This window comes from Ranitomeya variabilis, chromosome 1, assembly GCF_051348905.1.
Source record: "Ranitomeya variabilis isolate aRanVar5 chromosome 1, aRanVar5.hap1, whole genome shotgun sequence".
NCBI classification, from domain to species: Eukaryota; Metazoa; Chordata; class Amphibia; order Anura; family Dendrobatidae; genus Ranitomeya; species Ranitomeya variabilis.
This window is the reverse complement of record NC_135232.1, coordinates 43,474,877-43,502,864: the sequence shown is the minus strand read 5'-3', so window position 1 is coordinate 43,502,864 and position 27,988 is coordinate 43,474,877. Positions and strand designations below refer to the sequence as shown.

The 27,988-nt window shown below is 41.3% G+C and overlaps 1 protein-coding gene across 1 annotated transcript in view; it reads left to right on the top strand.

The window, feature by feature from the left end:
* Nucleotides 1-27,988, top strand: part of ALPK2 (alpha kinase 2) — a 114,697-nt gene that overhangs the window by 84,872 nt on the left and 1,837 nt on the right. The window contains exons 10-11 of the mRNA XM_077280479.1: nucleotides 10,669-10,886; nucleotides 15,782-15,830. Of these exons, the coding sequence (XP_077136594.1) occupies nucleotides 10,669-10,886; nucleotides 15,782-15,830 (267 nt within the window). The remainder of the gene's footprint in view (nucleotides 1-10,668; nucleotides 10,887-15,781; nucleotides 15,831-27,988) is intronic.

The following is a 27,988-nucleotide window of genomic DNA, read 5'->3' as shown; positions in this document are numbered from 1 at the left end:
CCTAACCCTAGCCCTAACCCTAACCCTAGCCCTAATGGGAAAATGGAAATAAATACATTTTTTAAATTTTATTATTTTTCCCTAACTAAGGGGGTGATGAAAGGGGGTTTGATTTACTTTTATAGCGTTTTTTATATCGGATTTTTATGATTGGCAGCCATCGCACAATAAAAGACGCTTTTTATAGCAAAAACGTTTTTGCGTCTCCACATTTTGAGACCTATAATTTTTCCACATTTTGGTCCACAGAGTCATGTGAGGTCTTGTTTTTTGCGGGACGAGTTGACGTTTTTATTGGTAACATTTTCGGACACGTGACCATTTTTGATCACTTTTTATTCTGATTTTTGTGAGGCAGAATGACCAAAAACCAGCTATTCATGAATTTCTTTTGGGGGAGGCGTTTATACTGTTCCGCGTTTGGTAAAATTGATAAAGCAGTTTTCTTCTACGGGTCAGTACGATTACAGCGATATCTCATTTATATCATTTTTTTATGTTTTGGCGCTTTTATACGATAAAAACTTTAATAGAAAAAATAATTATTTTGGTATCGCTTTATTCTCAGGACTATAACTTTTTTATTTTTTTGCTGATGATGCTGTGTGGTGGCTTGTTTTTTGCGGGACAAGATGACGTTTTCAGCGGTACCATGATTATTTATATCCGTCTTTTTGATCGTGTGTTATTCCACTTTTTGTTCGGCGGTATGGTAATAAAGCGTTGTTTTTTGCCTCGTTTTTTTTTTTTTTCTTACGGTGTTTACTGAAGGGGTTAACTAGTGGGGCAGTTTTATAGGTTGGGTCGTTACGGACGCGGCGATACTAAATATGTGTACTTTTATTGTTTTGTTTTTTTTATTTAGATAAAGAAATGTGTTTATGGGAATAATATTTTTTTTTTTATTATTATTTATTTAGGAATTTATTTATTTATTTTTTTTACACATGTGGAAATTTTTTTTTTTACTTTTTTACTTTGTCCCAGGGGGGGACATTGCAGATCGATGATCTGATAGTGTGCACAGCACTCTATCAGATCACCGATCTCACTTACATCGGTGCAGGCTTACCAGTGTCTGCTCTGAGCAGGCGCTAGGTAAGCCACCTTTCTCCCTGCAGGACCCGGATGCCGCGGCCATCTTGGATCCGGGACCTGCAGCGAGGAAGGAGGTAGGAGACCCTCGGAGCAACGCGATCACATCGCGTTGCTCCGGGGGTCTCAGGGAAGCCCGCAGGGAGCCCACCTCCCTGCGCGATGCTTCCCTATACCGCCGGTACACTGCGATCATGTTTGATCGCGGTGTGCCGGGGGTTAATGTGCCGGATGTCAGCTGCGATATGCAGCCGACACCCGGCCGCGATCGTCCGCGCTCCCCGCGTGAGCGCGGCCGATCGCGTATGACGTACTATCCCGTCGGTGGTCATACGGGCCCACCCCACCTCGACGGGATAGTACGTCAGATGTCAGGAAGGGGTTAAACATTAAGCTTAATTTTAATTTTTATCTCCTAAATCAATAGTGCGTGCGAGAATAAGAAACTTTGTAATATACAGTGTCTTGCGAAAGTATTCGGCCCCCCTGGAACTTTTCAACCTTTTCCCACATATCATGCTTCAAACATAAAGATCCAAATGTAAATTTTTGGTGAAGAATCAACAACAAGTGGAACACAATTGTGAAGCTGAACAAAATTTATTGGTTATTTTAAAGTTTTTGTGGAAAATCAAAAACTGAAAAGTGGGGCGTGCGATATTATTCGGCCCCTCTAACTTAATACTTTGTTTCGCCACCTTTTGCTGCGATTACAGCTGCAAGTCGCTTGGGGTATGTCTCTATCAGTTTTGTACATCGAGAGACTGAAATTCTTGCCCATTCTTCCTTGCAAAACAGCTCGAGCTCAGTGAGGTTTGATGGAGATCGTTTGTGAACAGCAGTTTTCAGCTCTTTCCACAGATTCTCGATTGGATTGAGGTCTGGACTCTGACTTGGCCATTCCTAACACCTGGATACATTTATTTGTGAACCATTCCATTGTAGATTTTGCTTTATGTTTGGGATCATTGTCTTGTTGGAAGACAAATCTCCGTCCCAGTCTCAGGTCTTTTGCAGACTCCAACAGGTTTTCTTCAAGAATGGTCCTGTATTTGGCTCCATCCATCTTCCCATCAATTTTAACCATCTTCCCTGTCCCTGCTGAAGAAAAGCAGGCCCAAACCATGATGCTGCCACCACCATGTTTGACAGTGGGGATGGTGTATTCAGGGTGATGAGCTGTGTTGCCTTTACACCAAACATATCGTTTGGCATAGTTGCCAAAAAGTTCGATTTTGGTTTCATCTGACCAGAGCACCTTCTCCCACATGTTTGGTGTCTCCCAGGTGGCTTGTTGCAAACTTTAAACAACACTTTTTATGGATATCTTTGAGAAATGGCTTTCTTCTTGCCACTCTTCCATAAAGGCCAGATTTGTGCAGTGTACGACTGATTGTTGTCCTATGGACAGACTGTCCCACCTCAGCTGTAGATCTCTGCAGTTCATCCAGAGTGATCATGGGCCTCTTGGCTGCATCTCTGATCAGTCTTCTCCTTGTTTGAGATGAAAGTTTAGAGGGACGGCCGGGTCTTGGTAGATTTGCAGTGGTGTGATACTCCTTCCATTTCAATATGATCGCTTACACAGTGCTCCTTGGGATGTTTAAAGTTTTGGAAATCATTTTGTATCCAAATCCGGCTTTAAACTTCTCCACAACAGTATCACGGACCTGCCTGTTGTGTTCCTTGGTCTTCATGATGCTCTCGGTGCTTCAAACAGAACCCTGAGACTATCACAGAGCAGGTGCATTTATACGGAGACTTGATTACACACAGGCAGATTATATTTATCATCATTAGGCATTTAGGACAACATTGGATCATTCAGAGATCCACAATGAACTTCTGGAGTGAGTTTGCTGCACTGAAAGTAAAGGGGCCGAATAATATTGCACGCCCCACTTTTCAGTTTTTGAATTTCCACAAAAATTTAAAATAACCAATAAATTTAGTTCAACTTCATAATTGTGTTCCACTTGTTATTGATTCTTCACCAAAAATTTACATTTGGTATCTTTATGTTTGAAGCATGATATGTGGAAAAAGGTTGAAAAGTTCCAGGGAGTCGAATAGTTTCGCAAGGCACTGTATCTTATCAGACTGATCTTTCATTCTCAAAATGCTCAATTTAGGAGTAAAATCTGCATTCAGTGAAAGCAAAATGTTACATTACTGAGAAAGAAGATGACAATACTCTGTGTAGTGGTAAAGGGGAGGAGCTCTATCTCCATCCTCCTCCACCGTTCCTTGTAAAATCTTATCAGCACCAACCAAAGTTTTTACCTCTGGTCACAAGTTTCGTTGATGGGAGGATTACTGCCATCAGCCTACGCATACTGTCGCTGATGAACTGCTTTAGCTTGGCTGGTTGTCAAAAATGGGGGGGCCCAATGCTGTTTTTTTAAATTATTTATTGAAATTATTTTTATAAAATTGCGTGGAGACCCTTCTATTCTTCATAACCAGCCATAATAAAGCTGAAAGCTGAGGTTTGCAGCCCGCAGCGGTCAGTTTTGCCATGCTGGTTATCAAAAAAGAAAGGGAACCCACTCCATTTTTTTCATTTATTTATTTATAGCACAAGTAGTGGCTGATGAATACTCCCATCAGCCGACGCCTGTGACCGGAGGTAAACATCTGACAGCGGGAGAGCTGCAGTGATCTGACCGGGGGTAATAATCTTACCGCCAATTGGAGCCTCTGGTGTTTCTTATGCTGTCATGCACATGACAGCATGGGAAACACCTGATGTTCGGTTTGCCGAATCTGAACAATAGCACGGACTTCCTGGAGAACTTCGTGTTCGGGGTCCAGTCCAAACAGTTGGTGTTCGGTATGGACCCCAAACTTTACTGTTTGGGTTCGCCCATCTCTATAGGTGACGTCTCTATACACAGCTGATAGGCGTAGGCATCTTAAGAAGCCTCAGTGACCAGTGTAAAATTTGCAAGATTTCTATTACTGATACTGATCATTATATACAGTGGGGAAAAAAGTATTTGCGGTAGTCAGCCACCAATTGTGCAAGTTCTCCCACTTAAAAAGATGAGAAAGGCATGTAATTGACATAATAGGTAGACCACAACTATGAGAGTCACAATGAGAAAACAAATCCAGAAAATCACTTTTATATATATATAAACTGGGTATCACCATGATACAAAGTAACCCAAGTCATTTTTACCAAAACAAGAGAAACAATAGAAATAGGTTTTTTTTTCATTATTTCACCCCAAAAATAATTTTTTTACGTCTTTCAGTACATTAAAAAAGAAAATTAAACAAGCTTGATAGAAATGTAAAAATATATGGCTTTTGAAAATATGGGGCAAAGTAAAAAAAAAACTTGCCTGCTTTCTTTTAGTCTGTGGGGTGTGCCCGGTATTGCAGCTTACTTCTATCGGAGTGATTGGGGCTGACCTGCAATAACACATACAGCCTGTGGGCAAGGGTGGCGCTGTTATTTGAAAAAAAAAAAAAAAGCAGTGCATGTTTTTTGTGATGTCGTGGAGCCATGTTCGTAGCTAATCTGACATGTGAACATTAATGCAAAGGGATTGTGATGGCGCCTTGAATGAAGGATGATTATACAGGGAAGCTCCAGTCGTATATCAGAGCCCCCATTTAATGTTGCAGCCCTTTGATCTGTTTTCACAGTAGCCTTGTTTTCATTCCCCGATGTCCCGGGTAAGGACTCTCTAAAGTAGAAGGAGTTGTTTTTTTTTTTGCTGAGGGATCATGGAAGATTTGCTGTTCTTAGATATCAGATGTGTAAAGGTTGGTTGTAACCCAGTCTGTGTGTGACTCGCCTGCGGGCCCTGCACCTGCGCCCGTCCGTCAGCAACTCAAAGCCACTTGAAATGGCCGCGAAGCGTCGGAACACATTTCTGACATTTCACTGAGTGATCTGGAGGACGAAGGGTGCAGTATCCTCCGCCAGCAGGGGATTTGGCATCCGCAGGCGGGCACTTTGGCAACAGAGCCTCCTCTTAGCTTCCGATTTTCCCTCCTCGCCTTTGGAGAACTATTATGTTTTGTTTTTTTAGTAATTATGAGCTGCATCAAGGCTTTTTTATTGGTACCATTTTGGGATCCATACAGCTTTCTGATCTCCTTTTAATCTGTATTTTGGGGGAGGCAAAGTGACCATAAGGCTACTGTCACACGGTCAGTATTTGGTCAGTATTTTACATCAGTATTTGTAAGCCAAAACCAGGAGTGGGTGATAAATACAGAAGTGGTGACGAGTTTCTATTACTAGATGGTGGCCCGATTCTAACGCATCGGGTAGTCTAGATATAGCACAGGCCACATAGTATATAGGAGCCATGTAGTATATAGCAGACAAATACTACGTGGCCTGTGCTATATACTACAGTATGTGGCTGCTATATACATAGATACATACATATTGTAGAATACCCGCTGCATTAATACAGGCCACGCAGTATATAACAGTGGCCATGCAGTATATAACACAGCCCACGTACTATATAACACAGCCCACGCAGTATATAGCAGCCACACACTACATAGCACAGCCCCCGCAGTATATAACACTGGCCACGTAATATATAGCACAGCCCACGCAGTATGTAGCAGCCACACACTATATAGCACAGCCCCCACAGTACATAACACTGGCCACGTAATATATAACACAGCCCACGCAGTATATAACACTGGCCACGTAATATATAGCACAGCCCCCGCAGTATATAACACTGGCCACGTAATATAAAGCACAGCCCATGCAGTATATAGCAGCCACGCAGTATATAGCACAGCCCCCGCAGTATATAACACTGGCCACGTAATATATAACACAGCCCACGCACAGCCCACGCAGTACATAGCAGCCATGCAGTATATAGCACAGCCCCCGCAGTATATAACACTGGCCACGTAATATATAACACAGCCCACACAGTACATAGCAGCCATGCAGTATATAGCACAGCCCCCGCAGTATATAACACTGGCCACTTAATATATAACAGCCCACGCAGTATATAGCAGCCACACAGTATATAACATAGCCACGTTAGTATATAGCACAGAGATGTAGTATATAACAGAGCTCACGCAGTATGTAACACAGCCCACGTAGTATATAGCAATGTGGGCACTATATGCGTGGTTAAAAAAGACTTAAAATAAAAAATAAACATATCCTCACCTTCCGAAGGCCCCTTGAAGTCCTGGCGCCGTTGTGCGGTGCACGCGGCAGCTTCCGGTCCCAGGTTTAGTATGAGCGCAGGACCTGTGATGACATCGCGGTCACATGACCGTGACGTCATGGAAGGTCCTTCTCGCATAGCATCCTTGGTACCGGAACCTGCCGCTTTCACTGCCGAGGACAGCGCGCCACGTCGGAGGGTGAGAATAACCTTTTTTTATTATTATTCTTATTTGTAACATTAGATCTGTTTACTATTGATGCTGCATACGCAGCATCAATAGTAAAAAGTTGGTCACACAGGGTTAATAGCTGCGTAACCGGAGTGCGTTTCACCGCGCTCGGTAACGCTGGCATTAACCCTGTGTGAGCGCTGACTGGAGGGGAGTATGGAGCGGGCACTGACTGCGGGAAGGAAAGAGCGGCCATTTTGCCACCGGACTGTGTCCGTCGCTGATTGGTCGTGGGCGTTTTGCCACGACCAATCAGCGACTTGGATTTCCATGACAGACAGAGGCTGCGACCAATGAATATCCGCGACAGACAGAAAGAAAGACAGAAGAACAGACGGAAGTGACCCTTAGACAACTATATAGTAGATACTTTTCCTCTGAATGTTCCACTCCTGATTTTGGCTACAAATACTGATGTAAAATACTGACCAAATACTGACCGTGTGAACGTGGCCTTACAAGGATTCCGCTATTTAAGCTTTTTTATGCTCGCTCATCACTAATTATAACATTTTATGAGTTTGGAAATCAAATCTATCTTTTGTTTGGTTTGTTTTGTTTTGTTTTTTGCTGTTTTTTTTTTTTTTAATTCTGGAAATTCTTGTTAATTTTATATTTGTTTATTTATTTATTTTTAATATTTGTTCTCGCTTTCATTATCTTAGGGGCATGGAACCTGTGATCGCTCGCACAATATTCTGCAATACTTTAGTAATGCATTGTATTGTAAAATGATTGATCTATAAAGCTCCTGGCTGCCGTGACAGCCTGCATTTTCTCAAACGCCTTAACGGCATCTTAGGGGTTAAACTGCTGCCTCATCCTAAGCGCAACATTTTTTGCTTATCAGTACGACTTTTTAATTGGGGGCCTCATTAAACCCTAAAATTTGGGCTGACTACCTCGGTTGTGACCAACCAAAATAAAATATTCCTGCATATAGATGGAGATATAAAAATATAAAATTATTTAATGTGTACAATAAACAAAATAAACAAATAAGTAAATAAATTAAAACAATTCCAGGATTGCCATTTTGAGGGGGGTGGGTTGCACTAACTTCCCTAAAAAAATGCAATAGAGGGCAATCAAAACATCATAGACATGCAAAAATAGCACAAAAAAAAGGCAGGTAACCACACGAAAATCAAGCCTTCATGCATTCATGTAGCTCAATCAACTTTTGGGATTTTGCGTTTTTTACAAATTCAGTATTTTTTTTTTTTTTACATCACTATTGAGAAAATAAGGGTCATTGAATAAAGGGAACAAAAAACGAACGCGCAAACACAGTAGTTGAGTGTTGTGGGAAGGGGTTAAGTCCAATGAGTAGTAAGAACCAACCAGAGGATCCTGGACCGATGTGATTTCGGTTTCTTCCATTGCCACGGTCCTTTATGTTATCATGGAGGGAAGTACCTCATTGCATCCTGCAGATGTCACAGTTGTCATATTGTATCATAGATATTCATTTAATTATCCTGAAAACGTTTTAAAAAAAATGCAATCATGAATATAATTCTACACCGTGTATTATTCTGCAAATCTAACCAGACAAGCTGTCAATCAACCGTGCACTGAAATCACAGAGATGCATGCATGGTGAAATCTACTGGTTACTTTATAGAAGGCTACATGGAAAATAATCTTAATCATTGTGTGATGAAAAGCTCTGCAATGTTCCAATATTTTGTGTCTCAAGTTCTTACTATTTTCAACATTTCTGATTACTGTACAAGACTAATACTGAAGTATTTCCTACACTTGAATCCTATCTAGACAATCCTCTGTGAGTTATATTACCTGTGTGTATATATTGTAGCTTGTGTGTCCCTCCAGGTGTTATATTCTGAATGTGAGGCTTGTGTGTCTCTCCCAGTAATATAGGCTGGATGTGAGGTCTGTGTGTCTCTCCCAGTAATATAGACTGGATGTGAGGTCTGTGTGTCTCTCCCAGTAATATAGGCTGGATGTGAGGTCTGTGTGCCTCTCCCAGTAATATAGACTGGATGTGAGGTCTGTGTGTCTCTCCCAGTAATATAGGCTGGATGTGAGGTCTGTGTGTCTCTCCCAGTAATATAGGCTGGATGTGAGGCTTGTGTTTCCCTCCCAGTAATAGAGGCTGGATGTGAGGTCTGTGTGCCTCTCCTAGTAATATAGGCTGGATGTGAGGTCTATGTGTCTCTCCTAGTAATAGAGGCTGGATGTGAGGTCTGGGTGTCTCTCCCAGTAATATAGACTGGATGTGAGGTCTGTGTTCCTCTCCCAGTAATATAGGCTGGATGTGAGGTCTGTGTGTCTCTCCCAGTAATATAGGCTGGATGTGAGGTCTGTGTGTCTCTCCCAGTAATATAGGCTGGATGTGAGGTCTGTGTGTCTCTCCCAGTAATATAGGCTGGATGTGAGGTCTGTGTGTCTCTCCCAGTGATATAGGATGGATGTGAGGTCTGTGTGTCTCTCCCAGTAATATAGGCTGGATGTGAGGTCTCTGTGTCTCTCCCAGTAATATAGGCTGGATCTGAGCTCTGTGTCTCTCTCAGTAACATAGGCTGGATCTGAGCTCTGTGTGTCTCTCCCAGTAATATAGGCAGGATGTGAGCTCTGTGTTCCTCTCCCAGTAATATAGGCTGGATGTGAGGTCTGTGTGTCTCTCCCAGTAATATAGGCTGGATGTGAGCTCTGTGTGTCTCTCCCAGTAATATAGGCTGGATGTGAGGTCTGTGTGTCTCTCCCAGTGATATAGGCTGGATGTGAGGTCTGTGTGTCTCTCCCAGTGATATAGGCTGGATGTGAGGTCTGTGTGTCTCTCCCAGTAATAAAGGCTGGATGTGAGGTCTGTGTGTCTCTCCCAGTAATATAGGCTGGATGTGATGTCTGTGTGTCTCTCCCAGTAATATAGGCTGGATGAGAGGTCTGTGTGTCTCTCCCAGTAATATAGGCTGGATGTGAGCTCTGTGTGTCTCTCCCAGTAATATAGGCTGGATGGGAGGTCTGTGTCTCTCTCCCAGTAATATAGGCTGGATGTGAGGTCTGTGTCTCTCTCCCAGTAATATAGGCTGGATGTGAGCTCTGTGTCTCTCTCCCAGTAATATAGACTGGATGTGAGGTCTGTGTGTCTCCTAGTAATATAGGCTGGATGTGAGGTCTGTGTGTCTCTCCCAGTGATATAGGCTGGATGTGAGGTCTGTGTGTCTCTCCCAGTGATATAGGCTGGATGTGAGGTCTGTGTGTCTCTCCCAGTAATATAGGCTGGATGTGAGGTCTGTGTGTCTCTCCCAGTAATATAGGCTGGATGTGATGTCTGTGTGTCTCTCCCAGTAATATAGGCTGGATGAGAGGTCTGTGTGTCTCTCCCAGTAATATAGGCTGGATGTGAGCTCTGTGTGTCTCTCCCAGTAATATAGGCTGGATGGGAGGTCTGTGTCTCTCTCCCAGTAATATAGGCTGGATGTGAGGTCTGTGTGTCTCTCCCAGTAATATAGGCTGGATTGGAGGTCTGTGTCTCTCTCCCAGTAATATAGGCTGGATGTGAGGTCTGTGTCTCTCCCAGTAATATAGGCTGGATGTGAGCTCTGTGTCTCTCTCCCAGTAATATAGGCTGGATGTGAGGTCTGTGTGTCTCCTAGTAATATAGGCTGGATGTGAGGTCTGTGTGTCTCTCCCAGTAATATAGGCTGGATGTGAGCTCTGTGTGTCTCTCCCAGTAATATAGGCTGGATGTGAGATCTGTGTGTCTCTCCCAGTAATATAGGCTGGATGTGAGGTCTGTGTCTCTCTCCCAGTAATATAGGCTGGATGTGAGGTCTGTGTGTCTCCTAGTAATATAGGCTGGATGTGAGGTCTGTGTGTCTCCTAGTAATATAGGTTGGATGTGAGGTCTGGGTGTCTCTCCCAGTAATGTAGGTTGGATGTGAGTAGTGATGAGCGAATATACTTGTTGCTCAGGTTTTCCCAAGCACGCTCGGGTGGTCTCCAAGTATTTGTGACTGCTCGGAGATTTAGTTTTCATCTCGGCAGCTGGATGATTTACAGCTACTAGCCTGCTTGATTACATGTGGGGATTACATGTAAGTCACTAGTGAAGTCACATAAAAAAAGTCCTATTTCTGGTAAACTACTGAGTCACCGTCCAATAAAATTCCCTATTTTTTTTTTTTTTAGAGTAATCCCTATTTTCCTCATTCATCGCCCAGCCAACAACATCCCGTACGCCACAGTGGAGGAGGAGCTTATAGGAGACTTTGTGAAATATTCCATCAAAGACGGGAAAGAGATTAATGTGTTGAGAAAAGATTCGGAAGCTGGACAGAAGTGCTGCACCTTTCAGCACTGGGTATATGAAAGGACCAATGGAAACTTGCTCATCACGGATATGCAAGGTGAGACGAGACCACGTGATCCTCTAGACCATCTGATCATTTTTTTATATCCTACTGATCAATTTATGTTATCGAGATAACAACATACAGTTTTACTGCCGACAGTAAAACGAGACGCTTTTGCAGAATAAAATGTATTATGCTGACATCTAGTGGACAGTATGAGAACTGCTCTAATTTATTATATATTTTTATACAAAAAGATAAAAAAGTAAAAATTACTAGTTTATCCATATAAATTAATACTTTTTATTTATAAAGTGACAACATATTCTGTAGTGTATGACCCCCTTTGGCACAACTCAGAGTTGTCTATAGAAAGTGGAACACAGATCCTTCCAGCACAAGTTACATGTCTGTTACTTCTCAGCTGATTTAAGGTGTGATTGCCCTTTAAGAAGTAACCATTTCTACTGCTAGAAGTGATATGATATGTACCCCCACATTGGGGCGTATTTTTGGCTTAATTCTTGGAATTTGCCTGTCCTGGACGGACTATATCTGCATTGCAGCAAGTGATATGACAGCCAGGGAAGAGGATTGGGGTATATAAAATTCACAGCAGGGGAACATTGTGATATCAGTAGAAGAAGCCACTGGCACCAGGCACGTCGTAACCAGTCAGCCATCTGTCTGCTGTTACATGTGAATAGCAGAATCGATTTAATAAATTACAGAATGATTAGGTCTGCTGCCAGACAGACAGATCGTCATCCTCATTTCCATGTACAGTCACAATCAAAAGTATTCAATCCTCATTAAAAATTAGGTGAATTAGCAAAATTTACAAACTTTATATTTACAATAAAACAATGAAACAAGAGCAATTTAAAGAGGATTTGTCAGTTTGTAAGTGGCCTGTTTTTGTTCTAATATTATATCCATTGCTCTATTGAGCTTTTTTTTTTTCTGAAGGGGAGGTGTTTGTTTTTCTTGTACAACCATAATTTATCATTTATCTTTATTCTTATTGCACTGGAATGCAGCAGCAAGTCAGCACAATACTTTTTTACAGAGAGAACAATCTGTGTCAGTCAGAGACCGAGTGCTTGATTGTAACAAGTGACGTTACTGAGTTGTTGTTTTTTTATTTCTTGGGCAATCCTTTGTGTGAAGAGGGAAACAATTGTTGTTTTTTTTTGTTTTTTTAGTACAAAAGAAAATTACCCTCAAATCCAAACATTTAACTGTGACTGTTTACATAAAGTGTGCATGTCACAAACAAATTTTTTTTTTTCTTTTTTGCACCTCTTTTTACAAATTTTATATGTGTTCATGCCACAATAATAAAGTACCCTGTTATTGACGCTAGCTTTTTGGACATATACTCACCTAGCGTTCCTTATTATGTCATTTTTAGAAAAAGAGTTTACATTTGTCAAATAGAAATGTATTTATTTTTTTAAGTAAAAAAAAAAAAAATAGTCCAGTTTGACAACTTTACATGCCACACCTATACTGTCAGCTGCTACCCCATTTTGATATCTGTACCTTTGCTTACCTAACATTTTTTGTTACATCACTTTTGGCAAAGACTGAATAACTGGAGTTGAAAAAATTGTCAACAGTTAATTAAAGTGTATGGTAAAACAAAGAATGGCAATGGGTGGGTGGTGTAAAAGGAAAAAAACATACCATGTCAAAGAAAGTGGCAGCGGCTAACAGCACCAAAAGCACCACAATCACCACTGGCAGCAGTAGAATATATCAAACGTAACCACAATTGTCCTCCTTTGCCTCTGACAAGCATATTAGTGGGATGAAGTGGAAGTCGTCGGGTTAGTATATGGCACATCACTCCTGCTATGACTTAGGCTAGTTTCACACTAGCGTTTAGCCTGGTTGCAGAGGGATGCGGACTTCCTCCGTGAAGCCCCGCCCACTACCGTGCCTCTTCATTCAGCTCCGCCTACGGCTGCCGCCGCAAGCGTCGTTTTGATGGTGCAACGACCTACGTCGAACGCAACAAGTTGCAATTTCATGCAGATACCGCACCGTCAAAACGATGCATGCGGCGGCATCCGCATACAGCGGCATGGCCTGCGTACCCAATGTTAAAGATAGGGTGCGCACACCGCATGTAGCCGAAGGCAGAGCTGAATGAAGAGGCGCGGTAGTGGGCGGGGCTTCACGGAGGAAGTCTGCATCCCTCCGCAACCAGGCTAAACGCTAGTGTGAAACTAGCCTAAGTCATAGCAGGATGATGTTACCTCTGACAGCGACACTGTCAGTTGGAGCCACTACTCTTCACAGAACAGTCTGCCTGATCACAAATAACTAAAAGCAAATTTTTAGAATTTTGTTTTATGTAAAAAAAGAAAGGTTGTCAGTGCGCTGTGGTAATACATGAACTGTTGGTTACTACCGAGTTGTCATCTACTTTTTATGCTGTTACTTTGTGTTTGTGTTATAGAGCTTCAAAGGAGTTGGATAAAGTCGTAGAAGACCTCAAAGTGTTAGGGTATGTGCATAAGCTGCAGATTTTGCTGCGGATTGGCCGCTGCAGATTCGCAGCAGTTTTCCATGAGTTTACAGTACCATGTAAACCTATGGAAAACAAAATCCGCAGTGCACATGCTGCAGAAAATACCACGCGGAAGCGCTACGTTGTTTATTCCGCAGCATGTCAATTCTTTGTGCAGATTCCGCAGTGGTTTACACCTACTCCATAAGGCCGGTTTCACACGTCAGTGATTCCGGTACGTGAGGTGTCAGTTTTCTCACGTACCGGAGCCACTGACACACGTAGACCCATTAAAATCAATGCATCTGTGCAGATGTCATTGATTTTTTGCGGACCGTGTCTCCATGTGCCAAACACGGAGACATGTCAGTGTTCGTGGGAGCGCACGGATTACACAGACCCAATAAAGTCAATGGGTCCGTGTAAAACAGGTACCAGACACGGACGTTCTCCGTGTGCAGTCCCTGTGCCGTGCCGGAGACAGCGCTACAGTAAGCGCTGTCCCCCCCACATGGTGCTGAAGCCGCCATTCATATCTTCCCTGCAGCAGCGTTTGCTGCATAGAAGATATGAATAATAGTGTTATCTACCTGTCCGCCGCCCTCCCACACCCTGTGAGCCCCCCCGCTGTTCTGAAAATACCCCTCCTTGGCTGTCGCTGCTTCCTGTCCTGGCCGCACCTTCTACTGTATGCAGTCACGTGGGGCCGCAGATTAGAGTCATGAATATGCGGCTCCACCTCCCATAGGGGTGGAGCCGCCTATTCATGACTGTAAATGAGCGGCCCCACGTGACCGCATACAGTAAGGTGCGGCCAGACCAGGAAGCAGCGACAGCCAACGATGGGTGTGGTACCTAGTGGGCACACGGGCGGCACAAGTGTGCCGCACGTGTGCCACACTGATGTACACCAGAAACGTAGGGGCACATGGACACGGATAATTCTGGTACCGATTGTTTCCGGTACCGGAATTATCTGGACGTGTGGGACAGCCCTAATTGGAATCCGCAGGTGTAAAACCGCAGGTGGAATCTGCACAAAAAACTGTGAAAAAACTGCGGTAAATCCGCGGTAATTCACTGCGGATTTACCAAAATCAGTGCGGAAAAATACACACACCTTTCCGCAACGAGTGCACATTCCCTAACACACATCTTTTCAGGGCAATTTGGAGGCTTTTCAGTATTGCTATTTAAGGCAAATTGATTAGCCAAGTGGCATGAGGGCTCTATAAAGCAAGTCAAGCTCCTTGAGACTATTGAAACTAATTTTTGGAAAATCATTAATGTTATTTTTATAGACATCACTGCCTTCTTGGTGCCACTATTTACTGAAACAGGAACAAATCTTTTCCAAATATCACAATAAAATAGAAAAAAAAATATTAACATTTTGCAAATCCAAAATAAGCAATAACTAATAGAGGAGTCTGGCGTGCAGGGAGAAAGTTAACCAGAGAAAGCAGTAGAGGATACAGCTAAGGGCTCATTTCCACATGCGAGGCACATGTCCGTAGCTCGCATGTGGAAACCAAGCTCTGGCACCGGCACTTTGGAGCGGAGCTGTGCAGCTCCATGTGTTCCTATGCGGCCGCACGCTCCGCTCTGGAGTGCCGGCTCCACAGCTTGGTTTCCACATGCGAGATACGGACGTGTGCCTCGCATGTGGAAATGAGCCCTTACATGGGTCATTGGCCACTGCAAATCTTGGGCCATTAACCTCTTAGGCTATGTGCACACGTTGCGGAAATTGCTGCGGATACGCAGCTGTTGGTCCGCAGCAGTTTCCCATGAGTTTACAGTACAATGTAAACCTATGGGAAACCGAAAACGCTGTGCCCATGCTGCGGAAAAAAACGTACGGAAACGCAGCGGTTTACATTCTGCAGCATGTCACTTCTTTGTGCGGAATCCGCAGCGGTTTTACACCTGCTCCATAATAGAAAACCGCAGGTGTAAAACCGCAGGTGGAATCCGCACAAAATCCGCGGTAAATCCGCTATAAATCCGCAGGAAAAACACGGTGTTTTTGCCCTGCGGATTTATCAAATCGGCTGCGGAAACATCCGCAGGGGACCATTCTACGTGTGTACAAAGCCTTAAAGAGAACCTGTTAGCACATTATTACCTAAGTGGTTTAGTGTCTGACAGTTTATCCACAACCCTATGAATAATGATGACGGACCCAGCGTCTTAGTTGTACCACATATACAGTATCCTTGTCATTATACTGCTATTTTGAGGTCCTATGTAAAAACACTACTGCAACAAGTATGAAATGATAAAGTAACAAAATCATTGTATATAATGCAAATTACATTGCATCTGGGAAGCACTGCTTACATTTCATGTCAGTATATTGATAGACAATGCATAGATTGCGTAGAGAATTGGAATAAGTTTAAACTAATTATTTTTTTTTACCCCTCAGGTGTCGGAATGAAGCTGACAGATGTTGGCATAGCAACAATGGGCAAAGGGTGAGTGCGTAATCACTGGTAATCTTTCTGCTCCCCTGAGCACCTCCGTCCTTTACCTGCATCATTTACATACATGAATATTATGGCCACCATGTAACCAGCAGAAACATGCGTGACGTCAATAACAAGGGCCCCCTTTCTTCTGCTCACTGGGCCCCAGGATTCTGCAGGTTCAGTAACTGAACGAGTGTCCTCGGACGTTCTAAACAATACCACTACATAGTACCAAAACAATACCACTACATAGTACTAAAACAATACCACAACATAGTACCAAAACAATACCAATACATAGTACCAAAACAATACCACTACATAGTACCAAAGCAATACCACTACATAGTTCCAAAGCAATACCACTACATAGTACCTAAACAATAAAACTACATAGTACCAAAACAATGCAACTACATAGTACCTAAACAATACCACTACATAGTACCAAAACAATACCACTACATAGTACCAAAGCAATACCACTACATAGTACCTAAACAATACCACTACATAGTACCCAAATAATGCAGCTACATAGTACCTAAACACTACCACTACATAGTACCAAAACAATGCAACTACATAGTGCCTAAACAATACCACTACATAGTACCAAAACAATGCAACTACATAGTACCTAAACAATACCACTACATAGTACCCAAATAATGCAACTACAGAGTACCTAAACAATACCACTACATAGTACCAAAGCAATAGGACTACATAGTACCTAAACAATACCACCACATAGTACCAAAACAATGCAACTACATAGTACATAAACAATACCACTACATAGTACCTAAACAATACCACTACATTGTACCTAAATAATACAACTACAAAGTACCTAAACAATACCACTACATAGTAACAAAACCATACCACTACATAGTACCAGACAATGCAACTACATAGTACCTAAACAATACCACTACATAGTGCCAGAGCAATACCACTACATAGTACTTAAACAATGCCACTACATAGCACCAAAGCAATACCACTACATAGTACCTAAACAATACCACAACTAAGTACCTAAATAATACAACTACATAGTACCTAAACAATACCACTACATAGTAACAAAACCATACCACTACATAGTACCAAAACAATACAACTACATAGTGCCAAAACAATACCACTACATAGTACCTAAACAATACAACTACATAGTATCTAAACAATACCACTACATAGTACCTAAACAATACCACTACATAGTACCAAAGCAATACCACTACATAGTTCCAAAGCAATACCACTACATAGTACCTAAACAATAAAACTACATAGTACCAAAACAATGCAACTACATAGTACCTAAACAATACCACTACATAGTACCAAAACAATACCACTACATAGTACCAAAGCAATACCACTACATAGTAACAAAACCATATCACTACATAGTACCTAAACAATGCCACTACATAGTACCCAAATAATGCAGCTACATAGTACCTAAACACTACCACTACATAGTACCAAAACAATGCAACTACATAGTGCCTAAACAATACTACTACATAGTACCCAAATAATGCAACTACAGAGTACCTAAACAATACCACTACATAGTACCAAAGCAATAGCACTACATAGTACCTAAACAATACCACCACATAGTACCAAAACAATGCAACTACATAGTATATAAACAATACCACTACATAGTACCTAAACAATACCACTACATTGTACCTAAATAATACAACTACATAGTACCTAAACAATACCACTACATAGTAACAAAACCATATCACTACATAGTACCAAAACAATGCAACTACATAGTACCTAAACAATACCACTACATAGTAACAGAGCAATACCACTACATAGTACCTAAACAATGCCACTACATAGCACCAAAGCAATACCACTACATAGTACCTAAACAATACCACAACTTAGTACCTAAATAATACAACTACATAGTACCTAAACAATACCACTACATAGTACCAAAACAATACAACTACATAGTGCCAAATCAATACCACTACATAGTACCTAAACAATACAACTACATAGTATCTAAACAATACCACTACATAGTACCTAAACAATACCACTACATAGTACCAAAGTAATACCACTACATAGTACCTAAATAATACCACTACATAGTACCAAAGCAATACCACTACATAGTACCTAAACAATACAACTACATAGTATCTAAACAATACCACTACATAGTACCTAAACAATACCACTACATAGTACCTAAACAATACCACTACATAGTACCAAAACAATGCAACTACATAGTACCAAAGCAATACCACTACATAGTACCTAAACAATACAACTACATAGTATCTAAACAATACCACTACATAGTACCTAAACAATACTACTACATAGTACCTAAACAATACCACTACATAGTACCAAAACAATGCAACTACAAAGTACCAAAGCAATACCACTACATAGTACCTAAACAATACAACTACATAGTATCTAAACAATACCACTACATAGTACCTAAACAATACCACTACATAGTACCAAAGTAATTCCACTACATAGTACCTAAATAATACCACTACATAGTACCAAAGCAATACCACTACATAGTACCTAAACAATACAACTACATAGTATCTAAACAATACCACTACATAGTACCTAAACAATACCACTACATAGTACCTAAACAATACCACTACATAGTACCAAAACAATGCAACTACATAGTACCTAAACAATATCACTACATAGTACCAGAGCAATACCACTACATAGTACCTAAACAATGCCACTACATAGTACTAAAGCAATACCACTACATAGTACCTAAACAATACCACTACATAGTACCTAAATAATACCGCTACATAGTAGCAAAACCATACCACTACATAGTACCAAAACAATACAACTACATATTACCAAAACAATACCAATACATAGTACCAAAACAATGCAACTACATAGTAGCTAAACAATGCCACTACATAGTACCAAAACAATACCACTACATAGTACCAAAGTAATACCACTACACAGGACCTAAATAATACAACTACATAGTACCTAAACAATACCACCATAAAGATCCCAAACAATACCACCATACAGTGCCTAAAGAAAACAATATACATTGCCTAAACAATACCTCTGTACAGTACTTCAAAAATTCCAGATCAGAGTACCTAACCAATACCACCATACAATGCCTAAAAATACCACTATACAGTGCCTCTATAATATTTCCATGCACTGCTTAAACAGTACCACAATACAGTACCTAAATAATTCCATCATACTGTACCCAAAAAATATAACCATATAGTACCTACACCCAACCACTCTGCTATGCTTAAATACTACCATGCACTTCTCAAGTAATAAGACCACCCAAATTATACCACGTAAAAATACCACTGTCAGTGCCGAAATAGAACTACTCTACTGATGCGACCATACAGTGACTAACTAATATGACCATACAGTGCCTAAAAAAAACACCATACAGTGACTAAATAATGCGACCATATGCTGCCTAATTATTATCATCGTACAGTTCCTAAGCAATAACACCAAACAGTGCCTAAATAATGCAGTGCCAAAATGGTGCCACCTTGCTGTGAAACAGTATTACCTAATATATTGCCTAAATCTGACCACTCTGCTTTGCCTAATACCACCATGCACTGCCCACCAGTAGCCCAAGTCCCCACGTGCTGTAAGGGTCTCCACTTCCTAGAGAATTTCTATCTTTCTATCGTAATTACCAGTATTGCAGTAAGGAAAGTTCAGCTCCTTGCAAAATATCTCGCGTCTTTATTGAGACATCACTCACTGCGCCTTCATTATGTTCTCATCCTCTCTGTCAGGATGTTAGATGCACTTTTACAATCCGAGATGCATCATTCTAAATCTGGAAATCGTGACTCTCCCAACCGTTCATTAATGCAAGTAACATTTCTTCTATAAACGACCAGGGAATTTTTCACAAATCATCACAGCACATAATAGAGGAAACTTATTAAAAGTTACTCTCGATAACATCCAGGAGATGAATCATCGATGCTGCTCGGGGGGGGGGGGGGGGGGGGGTTCCATTTGGAAATTGCATTCGAGTCTAAAGATCTAATGTCTGGTGCTGGTACTTGGTGTCTGTTGTAGGAGAGGTCTAGTTAGAGGAGTAACAAAGTTCCAGGCCTGGTCTAGTGCTATTCACAATACCGGTGTCTTCCTTTTAGGGCAAATGGGCAGCTGGACAACCTCAATTTCTAGTGCCTGAGTACAGTAGTTGGGTGCCAGAATTGACAACACTGGCACCCAGGGATGTGACAAAAAGTTATATGGGTCCCAGTGTAAATTTTGGACCCACCATCACCACATTACCACCAAGCAGTGACCATATGAAGGAAGATACTCATTATGCATCATAAAGGCGGGCACCAGAAATTTCAAGGCCCCATACTGGCAACATTTTCAGGTCCCCTTGAGGCTCCACCCCAGCTCCACTTCCGTACCTTAAAATTTCCACAGTCCCACCGCCCACTCTTGGGAAAGCTCCACTTCTACACCACATCCTCACCATTCAATACATCATCATTTTCTCTCCCCTCCCACCCTCAATTCATCATCATTTGCTCTCCCCTTCCATCCATAATTTATCATCATCTGCTCTCCCCCAACCCTCAATTTATTATCATTTGCTTTACCCCACCCTCAATTCATTTTTTTCTCTCCCCACTTTTAATTCATTATTCATCGCCCACTCTCAATCCATCATGATTTGCTGTTCCCCACTCCCAATCCATCATTTTCTGTCCCCCATACCCCACCCCCAATCTATCATCATTTGCTGTCCCCCACCCTCACCCTCAATTCATCATCATTTTCTGTCCCCCATTCCCCACCCTCAATCCATCATTTGCTGTCCCTCACCCCCAATCTATCATCATTTGCTGTCCGCCACCCTCACCCTCAATCCATCATTCTTTTCTGTGTCACCGGGTCCCATACAGCAGTAAGGGCAGTAATGCCCTGATGGCGGCTCTGTGCACTGTTTCTCTGTAGACATTATAACTGTATAATGTACAGACAAATCCAGTGACTCATCGATGACATTTTATTTGATTAAAGTTATTCATTTTCTCTTTTCTTCTTCATAACGTCATGATGACATCTTCTATCCATGACTCGTCTCTGCAGAATGTAACGCACAGACATCAATGGCTGGATGCTTTTCCAGCACCCTCCCTACTTTTTCCCCCACTTCCTTATAATCCCCTTGGTGCCCTACACTATACCAGTATCCCCAATGATAAATTACATCGGATCAGAGTAATGGTGCTTCCATACAAAAGTGATACACACCTTTTGTGCCCCCAGAATATTAATAATGTCCTTCTTTTGTGTCCAATATCTCCATTCCCAGTTTGACTCGTTACCCCCAAGAATTAAAAGATCGATTATTTTTAGGGATGCTATCTCCACTTGGAAGTCAGTAAGGAAAAAATGTGGTTTATCTTTTAGAGTCTCAAAAGACCTCCCTTTATGGCGTAATCCTGAATTCCTTCAAGGTAGTGACAATAAATTTTTCTTGGAATGGCAGCAGGCAGGGGTTGATAACATCTCGCACCTTCTTCACCCAGCAGAGCAGAGGTGGCGGACATACACAGAGTGTCTGGAGAGATATCATCTGCCTCTCCAACATTAATTTCAGTTTGAACAAATCAGACTGTCCATTATGGTCGACTTGAAGGACGTTACCTTTGAGGTTGCCCAGAACGAGTTGGGTGTCATTCTGCTGTCTTCGATGGGTACTCCCTCAATATCGGTCCTGTACTCTGTAATGAGGTCCAAATTATTGGGGGTCCACAGTTGGACGATGTGGAGATTCATAATAAGATCAGTACAGGGTGGAGTGTGTTCAGGAAACACATTATAAATGAAGTATAGAGAGAAACCCAATATAAAATTATGCACGGGGCCATCTATGCTTTCAGTATACCTAAAAAAGATCCTCTATCAAATAGACTAACAGCATGTCCTAAATGTCACCTTACTAATTCTGATCTCATGCATGGCCTTTGGTCTCGCTCCGCATCAGTTTCATTTTGGGGACTAGTTTCAAACTTGGTTAATACTATGTGGGTTTCGAGTTACACCCTGTCTCCTTATTTAGCCTTATTACACTTCTGGAATGGAACGGATAATCCTGGCAAGAGGATGGGTGGTCCTCCTATTCTAATGTATACTTTGCTTGAACTAGCAAAAAAATTACTTCTTAAATATTGGCTTGATCGAGACAAGCCATACAATCTGGCATCTTATTGTATTTTTCAAAAATTTCAATAAAAATTAGGTTAAAAAAAAAAGTTACAATATTTTCATCGCACTTTTTTAAAGGGCTGTTCGGCTACTGAAAAACAATATTTCTTTCTTTTTGCATTTTTCTTGCTTGCCTTTACTGTAATGATATATTTAGATGGATAAGACTTTTCTGGATACAGCTATAAAGAATATGTTTATTTTATTTTTATGCCTTTATTTTTATTGGGGTTATTTCAATGTTTATGAGTTTTATTTATTTGTTATATTTTACTTTAATTTTTTTTTAAATCCTCCTTGGGGACTTGAATCTGTGATCATCTGATAACTTGTTCTACATGCAGCGGTATTGAATAAATAGCTAAAATAATTTTTTAAATGAAGCCAAGTCTATGATTGGGCTTCAAAAAATAACCATCATGGCAGCCATGGGAACCTTCACCAGGCCCCCAGCTGCTATGACATCTCATCGGCCCCCCATGATTGGGTCGAAAGGTTTTTGAAATGGTGTGGTCCTGTGGCCTTCAATGCTATATTGCCAGCAGAGTGAAAAGGGGTGAAATTCATCAACTGGAGCTTAGCTCTGGTCACTGGTGTTACATTCAGATTCTGACTGTATAACATTTATGGATGATGTTAAAGAGGTGCAATTTTTTACTTAAACCCAATTGCAAAAAAACATTTTTAGTGCTGAATATATGCATTTAAAAAAAAATGTCCCCAAAAGAAGAAAACCCCTGCAAGAATAAAACTGTATGCAGTAAGCTCCCGAGCTCCCCCTAGTGGTGTCTGTAAATATCATATAACTCAACGCATTGAATTTGGAGCTCTGTAATAGAAAGAACTTTCTATTTAAAGTTCAGATGATTTCTCAATTTTGTTTTTGTGCTCAGTGGGTATGAAACATTCAGAGACATTTGCTAACATCACTTTTTAGCGTGGTGCACCTTGCGATTCCCAGCTGTGCAATCGCTTGAGAGAAATGTTCCAATCTCCTATTACTGAGCTGTTATGACGGTCTGATGAACCCCCTCTGATAATTAGCACAGAAGCACTAAACCGCAATGGTGTCTATTCCCAGGCCTTGTAGCTGGAGCGCTGAAGATCTAACATAGTTAGAAACATAGTTAGAAAGGCCGAAAAAAGACATTTGTCCATCCAGTTCAGCCTATATTCCATCATAATAAATCCCCAGATCTACGTCCTTCTACAGAACCTAATAATTGTATGATACAATATTGTTCTGCTCCAGGAAGACATCCAGGCCTCTCTTGAACCCCTCGACTGAGTTCGCCATCACCACCTCCTCAGGCAAGCAATTCCAGATTCTCACTGCCCTAACAGTAAAGAATCCTCTTCTATGTTGGTGGAAAAACCTTCTCTCCTCCAGACGCAAAGAATGCCCCCTTGTGCCCGTCACCTTCCTTGGTATAAACAGATCCTCAGCGAGATATTTGTATTGTCCCCTTATATACTTATACATGGTTATTAGATCGCCCCTCAGTCGTCTTTTTTCTAGACTAAATAATCCTAATTTCGCTAATCTATCTGGGTATTGTAGTTCTCCCATCCCCTTTATTAATTTTGTTGCCCTCCTTTGTACTCTCTCTAGTTCCATTATATCCTTCCTGAGCACCGGTGCCCAAAACTGGACACAGTACTCCATGTGCGGTCTAACTAGGGATTGGTACAGAGGCAGTATAATGCTCTCATCATGTGTATCCAGACCTCTTTTAATGCACCCCATGATCCTGTTTGCCTTGGCAGCTGCTGCCTGGCACTGGCTGCTCCAGGTAAGTTTATCATTAACTAGGATCCCCAAGTCCTTCTCCATGTGAGATTTACCCAGTGGTTTCCCGTTCAGTGTGTAATGGTGATATTGATTCCTTCTTCCCATGTGTATAACCTTACATTTATCATTGTTAAACCTCATCTGCCACCTTTCAGCCCAAGTTTCCAACTTATCCAGATCCATCTGTAGCAGAATACTATCTTCTCTTGTATTAACTGCTTTACATAGTTTTGTATCATCTGCAAATATCAATATTTTACTGTGTAAACCTTCTACCAGATCATTAATGAATATGTTGAAGAGAACAGGTCCCAATACCGACCCCTGCGGTACCCCACTGGTCACAGCGACCCAGTTAGAGACTATACCATTTATAACCACCCTCTGCTTTCTATCACTAAGCCAGTTACTAACCCATTTACACACATTTTCCCCCAGACCAAGCATTCTCATTTTGTGTACCAACCTCTTGTGCGGTACGGTATCAAACGCTTTGGAAAAATCGAGATATACCACGTCCAATGACTCACCGTGGTCCAGCCTATAGCTTACCTCTTCATAAAAACTGATTAGATTGGTTTGACAGGAGCGATTTCTCATAAACCCATGCTGATATGGAGTTAAACAGTTATTCTCATTGAGATAATCCAGAATAACATCCTTCAGAAACCCTTCAAATATTTTACCAACAGTAGAGGTTAGACTTACTGGCCTATAATTTCCAGGTTCACTTTTAGAGCCCTTTTTGAATATTGGCACCACATTTGCTATGCGCCAGTCCTGCGGAACAGACCCCGTCGCTATAGAGTCCCTAAAAATAAGAAATAATGGTTTATCTATTACATTACTTAGTTCTCTTAGTACTCGTGGGTGTATGCCATCCGGACCCGGAGATTTATCTATTTTAATCTTATTTAGCCGGTTTCGCACCTCTTCTTGGGTTAGATTGGTGACCCTTAATATAGGGTTTTCATTGTTTCTTGGGATTTCACCTAGCATTTCATTTTCCACCGTGAATACCGTGGAGAAGAAGGTGTTTAATATGTTAGCCTTTTCCTCGTCATCTACAACCATTCTTTCCTCACTATTTTTTAAGGGGCCTACATTTTCAGTTTTTATTCTTTTACTATTGATATAGTTGAAGAACAGTTTGGGATTAGTTTTACTCTCCTTAGCAATGTGCTTCTCTGTTTCCTTTTTGGCAGCTTTAATTAGTTTTTTAGATAAAGTATTTTTCTCCCTATAGTTTTTTAGAGCTTCAATGGTGCCATCCTGCTTTAGTAGTGCAAATGCTTTCTTTTTACTGTTAATTGCCTGTCTTACTTCTTTGTTTAGCCACATTGGGTTTTTCCTATTTCTAGTCCTTTTATTCCCACAAGGTATAAACCGCTTACAGTGCCTATTTAGGATGTTCTTAAACATTTCCCATTTATTATCTGTATTCTTATTTCTGAGGATATTGTCCCAGTCTACCAGATTAAGGGCATCTCTAAGCTGGTCAAACTTTGCCTTCCTAAAGTTCAGTGTTTTTGTGACTCCCTGACAAGTCCCCCTAGTGAAAGACAGGTGAAACTGTACAATATTGTGGTCACTATTTCCTAGATGCCCGACCACCTGCAGATTTGTTATTCTGTCAGGTCTATTAGATAGTATTAGGTCTAAAAGTGCTGCTCCTCTGGTTGGATTCTGCACCAATTGTGAAAGATAATTTTTCTTGGTTATTAGCAGAAACCTGTTGCCTTTATGGGTTTCACAGGTTTCTGTTTCCCAGTTAATATCCGGGTAGTTAAAGTCCCCCATAACCAGGACCTCATTATGGGTTGCAGCTTCATCTATCTGCTTTAGAAGTAGACTTTCCATGATTTCTGTTATATTTGGGGGTTTGTAACAGACCCCAATGAGAATTTTGTTACCATTTTTCCCTCCATGAATTTCGACCCATATGGACTCGACATCCTCATTCCCTTCGCTAATATCCTCCCTTAAAGTGGACTTTAGACAAGACTTTACATAGAGACAAACCCCTCCTCCTCTTCGATTTTTACGATCCTTTCTAAACAGACTGTAACCCTGTAAGTTAACTGCCCAGTCATAGCTTTCATCTAACCATGTCTCGGTTATTCCCACTATGTCAAAGTTACCTGTAGATATTTCTGCTTCTAGTTCTTCCATCTTGTTTGTCAGGCTTCTGGCGTTTGCGAGCATGCAGTTTAGAGGATTTTGTTTTGTTCCAATCTCCTCACTGTGGATTGTTTTAGAAATGTTCTTACCTCCCTTCTGAGTATGTTTTCCTGGGTCTTCTTTGTTCGAGTCTAATGTTTTTCTTCCCGTCCCCTCTTCTTCTAGTTTAACGCCCTCCTGATGAGTGTAGTGAGTCTTCTGGCGAATGTGTGTTTCTGATTGTTGCCCAATTATATTCATCTTTTGTTTTACAGAAACACTTAAACTACAATCCCATCCTCCGCAAGATGCCATCTGAGACCTTATGAATTCTATTCCACACAATTAAGTTCTAAGCATAAGTAGGAGATGGCAGCTTGATAAGTTATTCACTAAGATTTTAACACCAACTTATGAAACATACCTATTCCTTCTCAAAATGTCCAGAAATGCACTTACACCATAAGAGGAAAAACCTCCACTATTCTAGACAAAAAAAACACCAGTACACAGGCAGAGATGCTTACCTGTCCAAGGCCTCCAACAATTGCACTAACCAAGGTGCAGCGGACCCAAGTTAAGATGGCAAATACACAGGTGCAATAATACCGATAAGGCAGCCACCCTACAATCAGGAATTGGCAGCTTGGTGCACCTGTGCAGACAAATAGTCTGTATATGGCATGTTCACACAGGAATGCAAAGTATATGGCTCAAAGCCTATTAATGACACCATGTAGCGGGCTCACCATGATGCATCCTGTGTGAACAGAGGCCACAGTGTACAGAGCCATCAAGGGCCGAGCCGCACCCTGGAAAAATATAGTGCACAGAAACATAACAATGTATGCAAGGTATTGGTCGATATTATGGCCACAATATTTAAGCTGTCAACCAGTGTCAAGGGTCCTTACATATTGGCAGTCCTAATCTAAAAAAACACCATAAGAGGAAAAACCTCCACTATTCTAGACAAAAAAACACCAGTATACAGGCAGAGATGCTTACTAGGGTTGAGCGAAACGGATCGGTCAATTCATAAGTCGCCGACTTTCGGCAAAGTCGGGTTTCGTGAAACCCGAGCCGATCCCAGTGTGGGATCGGCCATGTGGTCGGCGATCTTCGCGCCAAAGTCGCGTTTCGTATGACGCTTTAACCGCCATTTTTTTCAGCCAATGAAGGAGTGTGGGCAGCGTGATGACATAGGTCTCGTCTTGCTTTCTGCGGTGTCACAGAGGGTGGAGGTATAAACGCCATCTTACCCTTTTGGATGTAGCGATTTACACAGTCCGAGGAGAGAGAGAGAGAAAAAAAAATATCCCCATTGACTTGCATTGGGTTTCGTGTTTCGGTCGGCCCCCCGACTTTTCACAATAATCGGCCGATTTCACACGATCCGACTTTTGAGAAAGTCAGGTTTCACGAAACCCGACTCGATCCTAAAAAAGTAGAAGTCGCTCAACCCTAATGCTTATCTGTCCAAGGCCTCCAACAATTTCACTAACCAAGGTGCAGCGGACCCAAGTTAAGATGGAAAATACACAGGTGCAATAATACCGATAAGAAATGCACTTACAAATATACTGCATAAATAATGCTTTTTCTGACTTAATTCATATGACTGCCCCATTAAAAAACAAGACTAGTAATAAGTATGTAATAATAGAGTTTGGAATATTCCCTACACTTGCACTGTATACCAATTGTATCCCTTTCAATCACTCTGGACCCTACTTTCCTATATATACACTAAACTGTTGGTGGTGTTTTTTCCTCCTCTTCTTCCAAAAACAAGAAACTTTTATTTCAAACAGCATTGAAATATACCATTAACTTTACCATACAATATAATTAAAAATGTAGCAAAATTCCACAAGGGGTGAAGCGAGAAAAA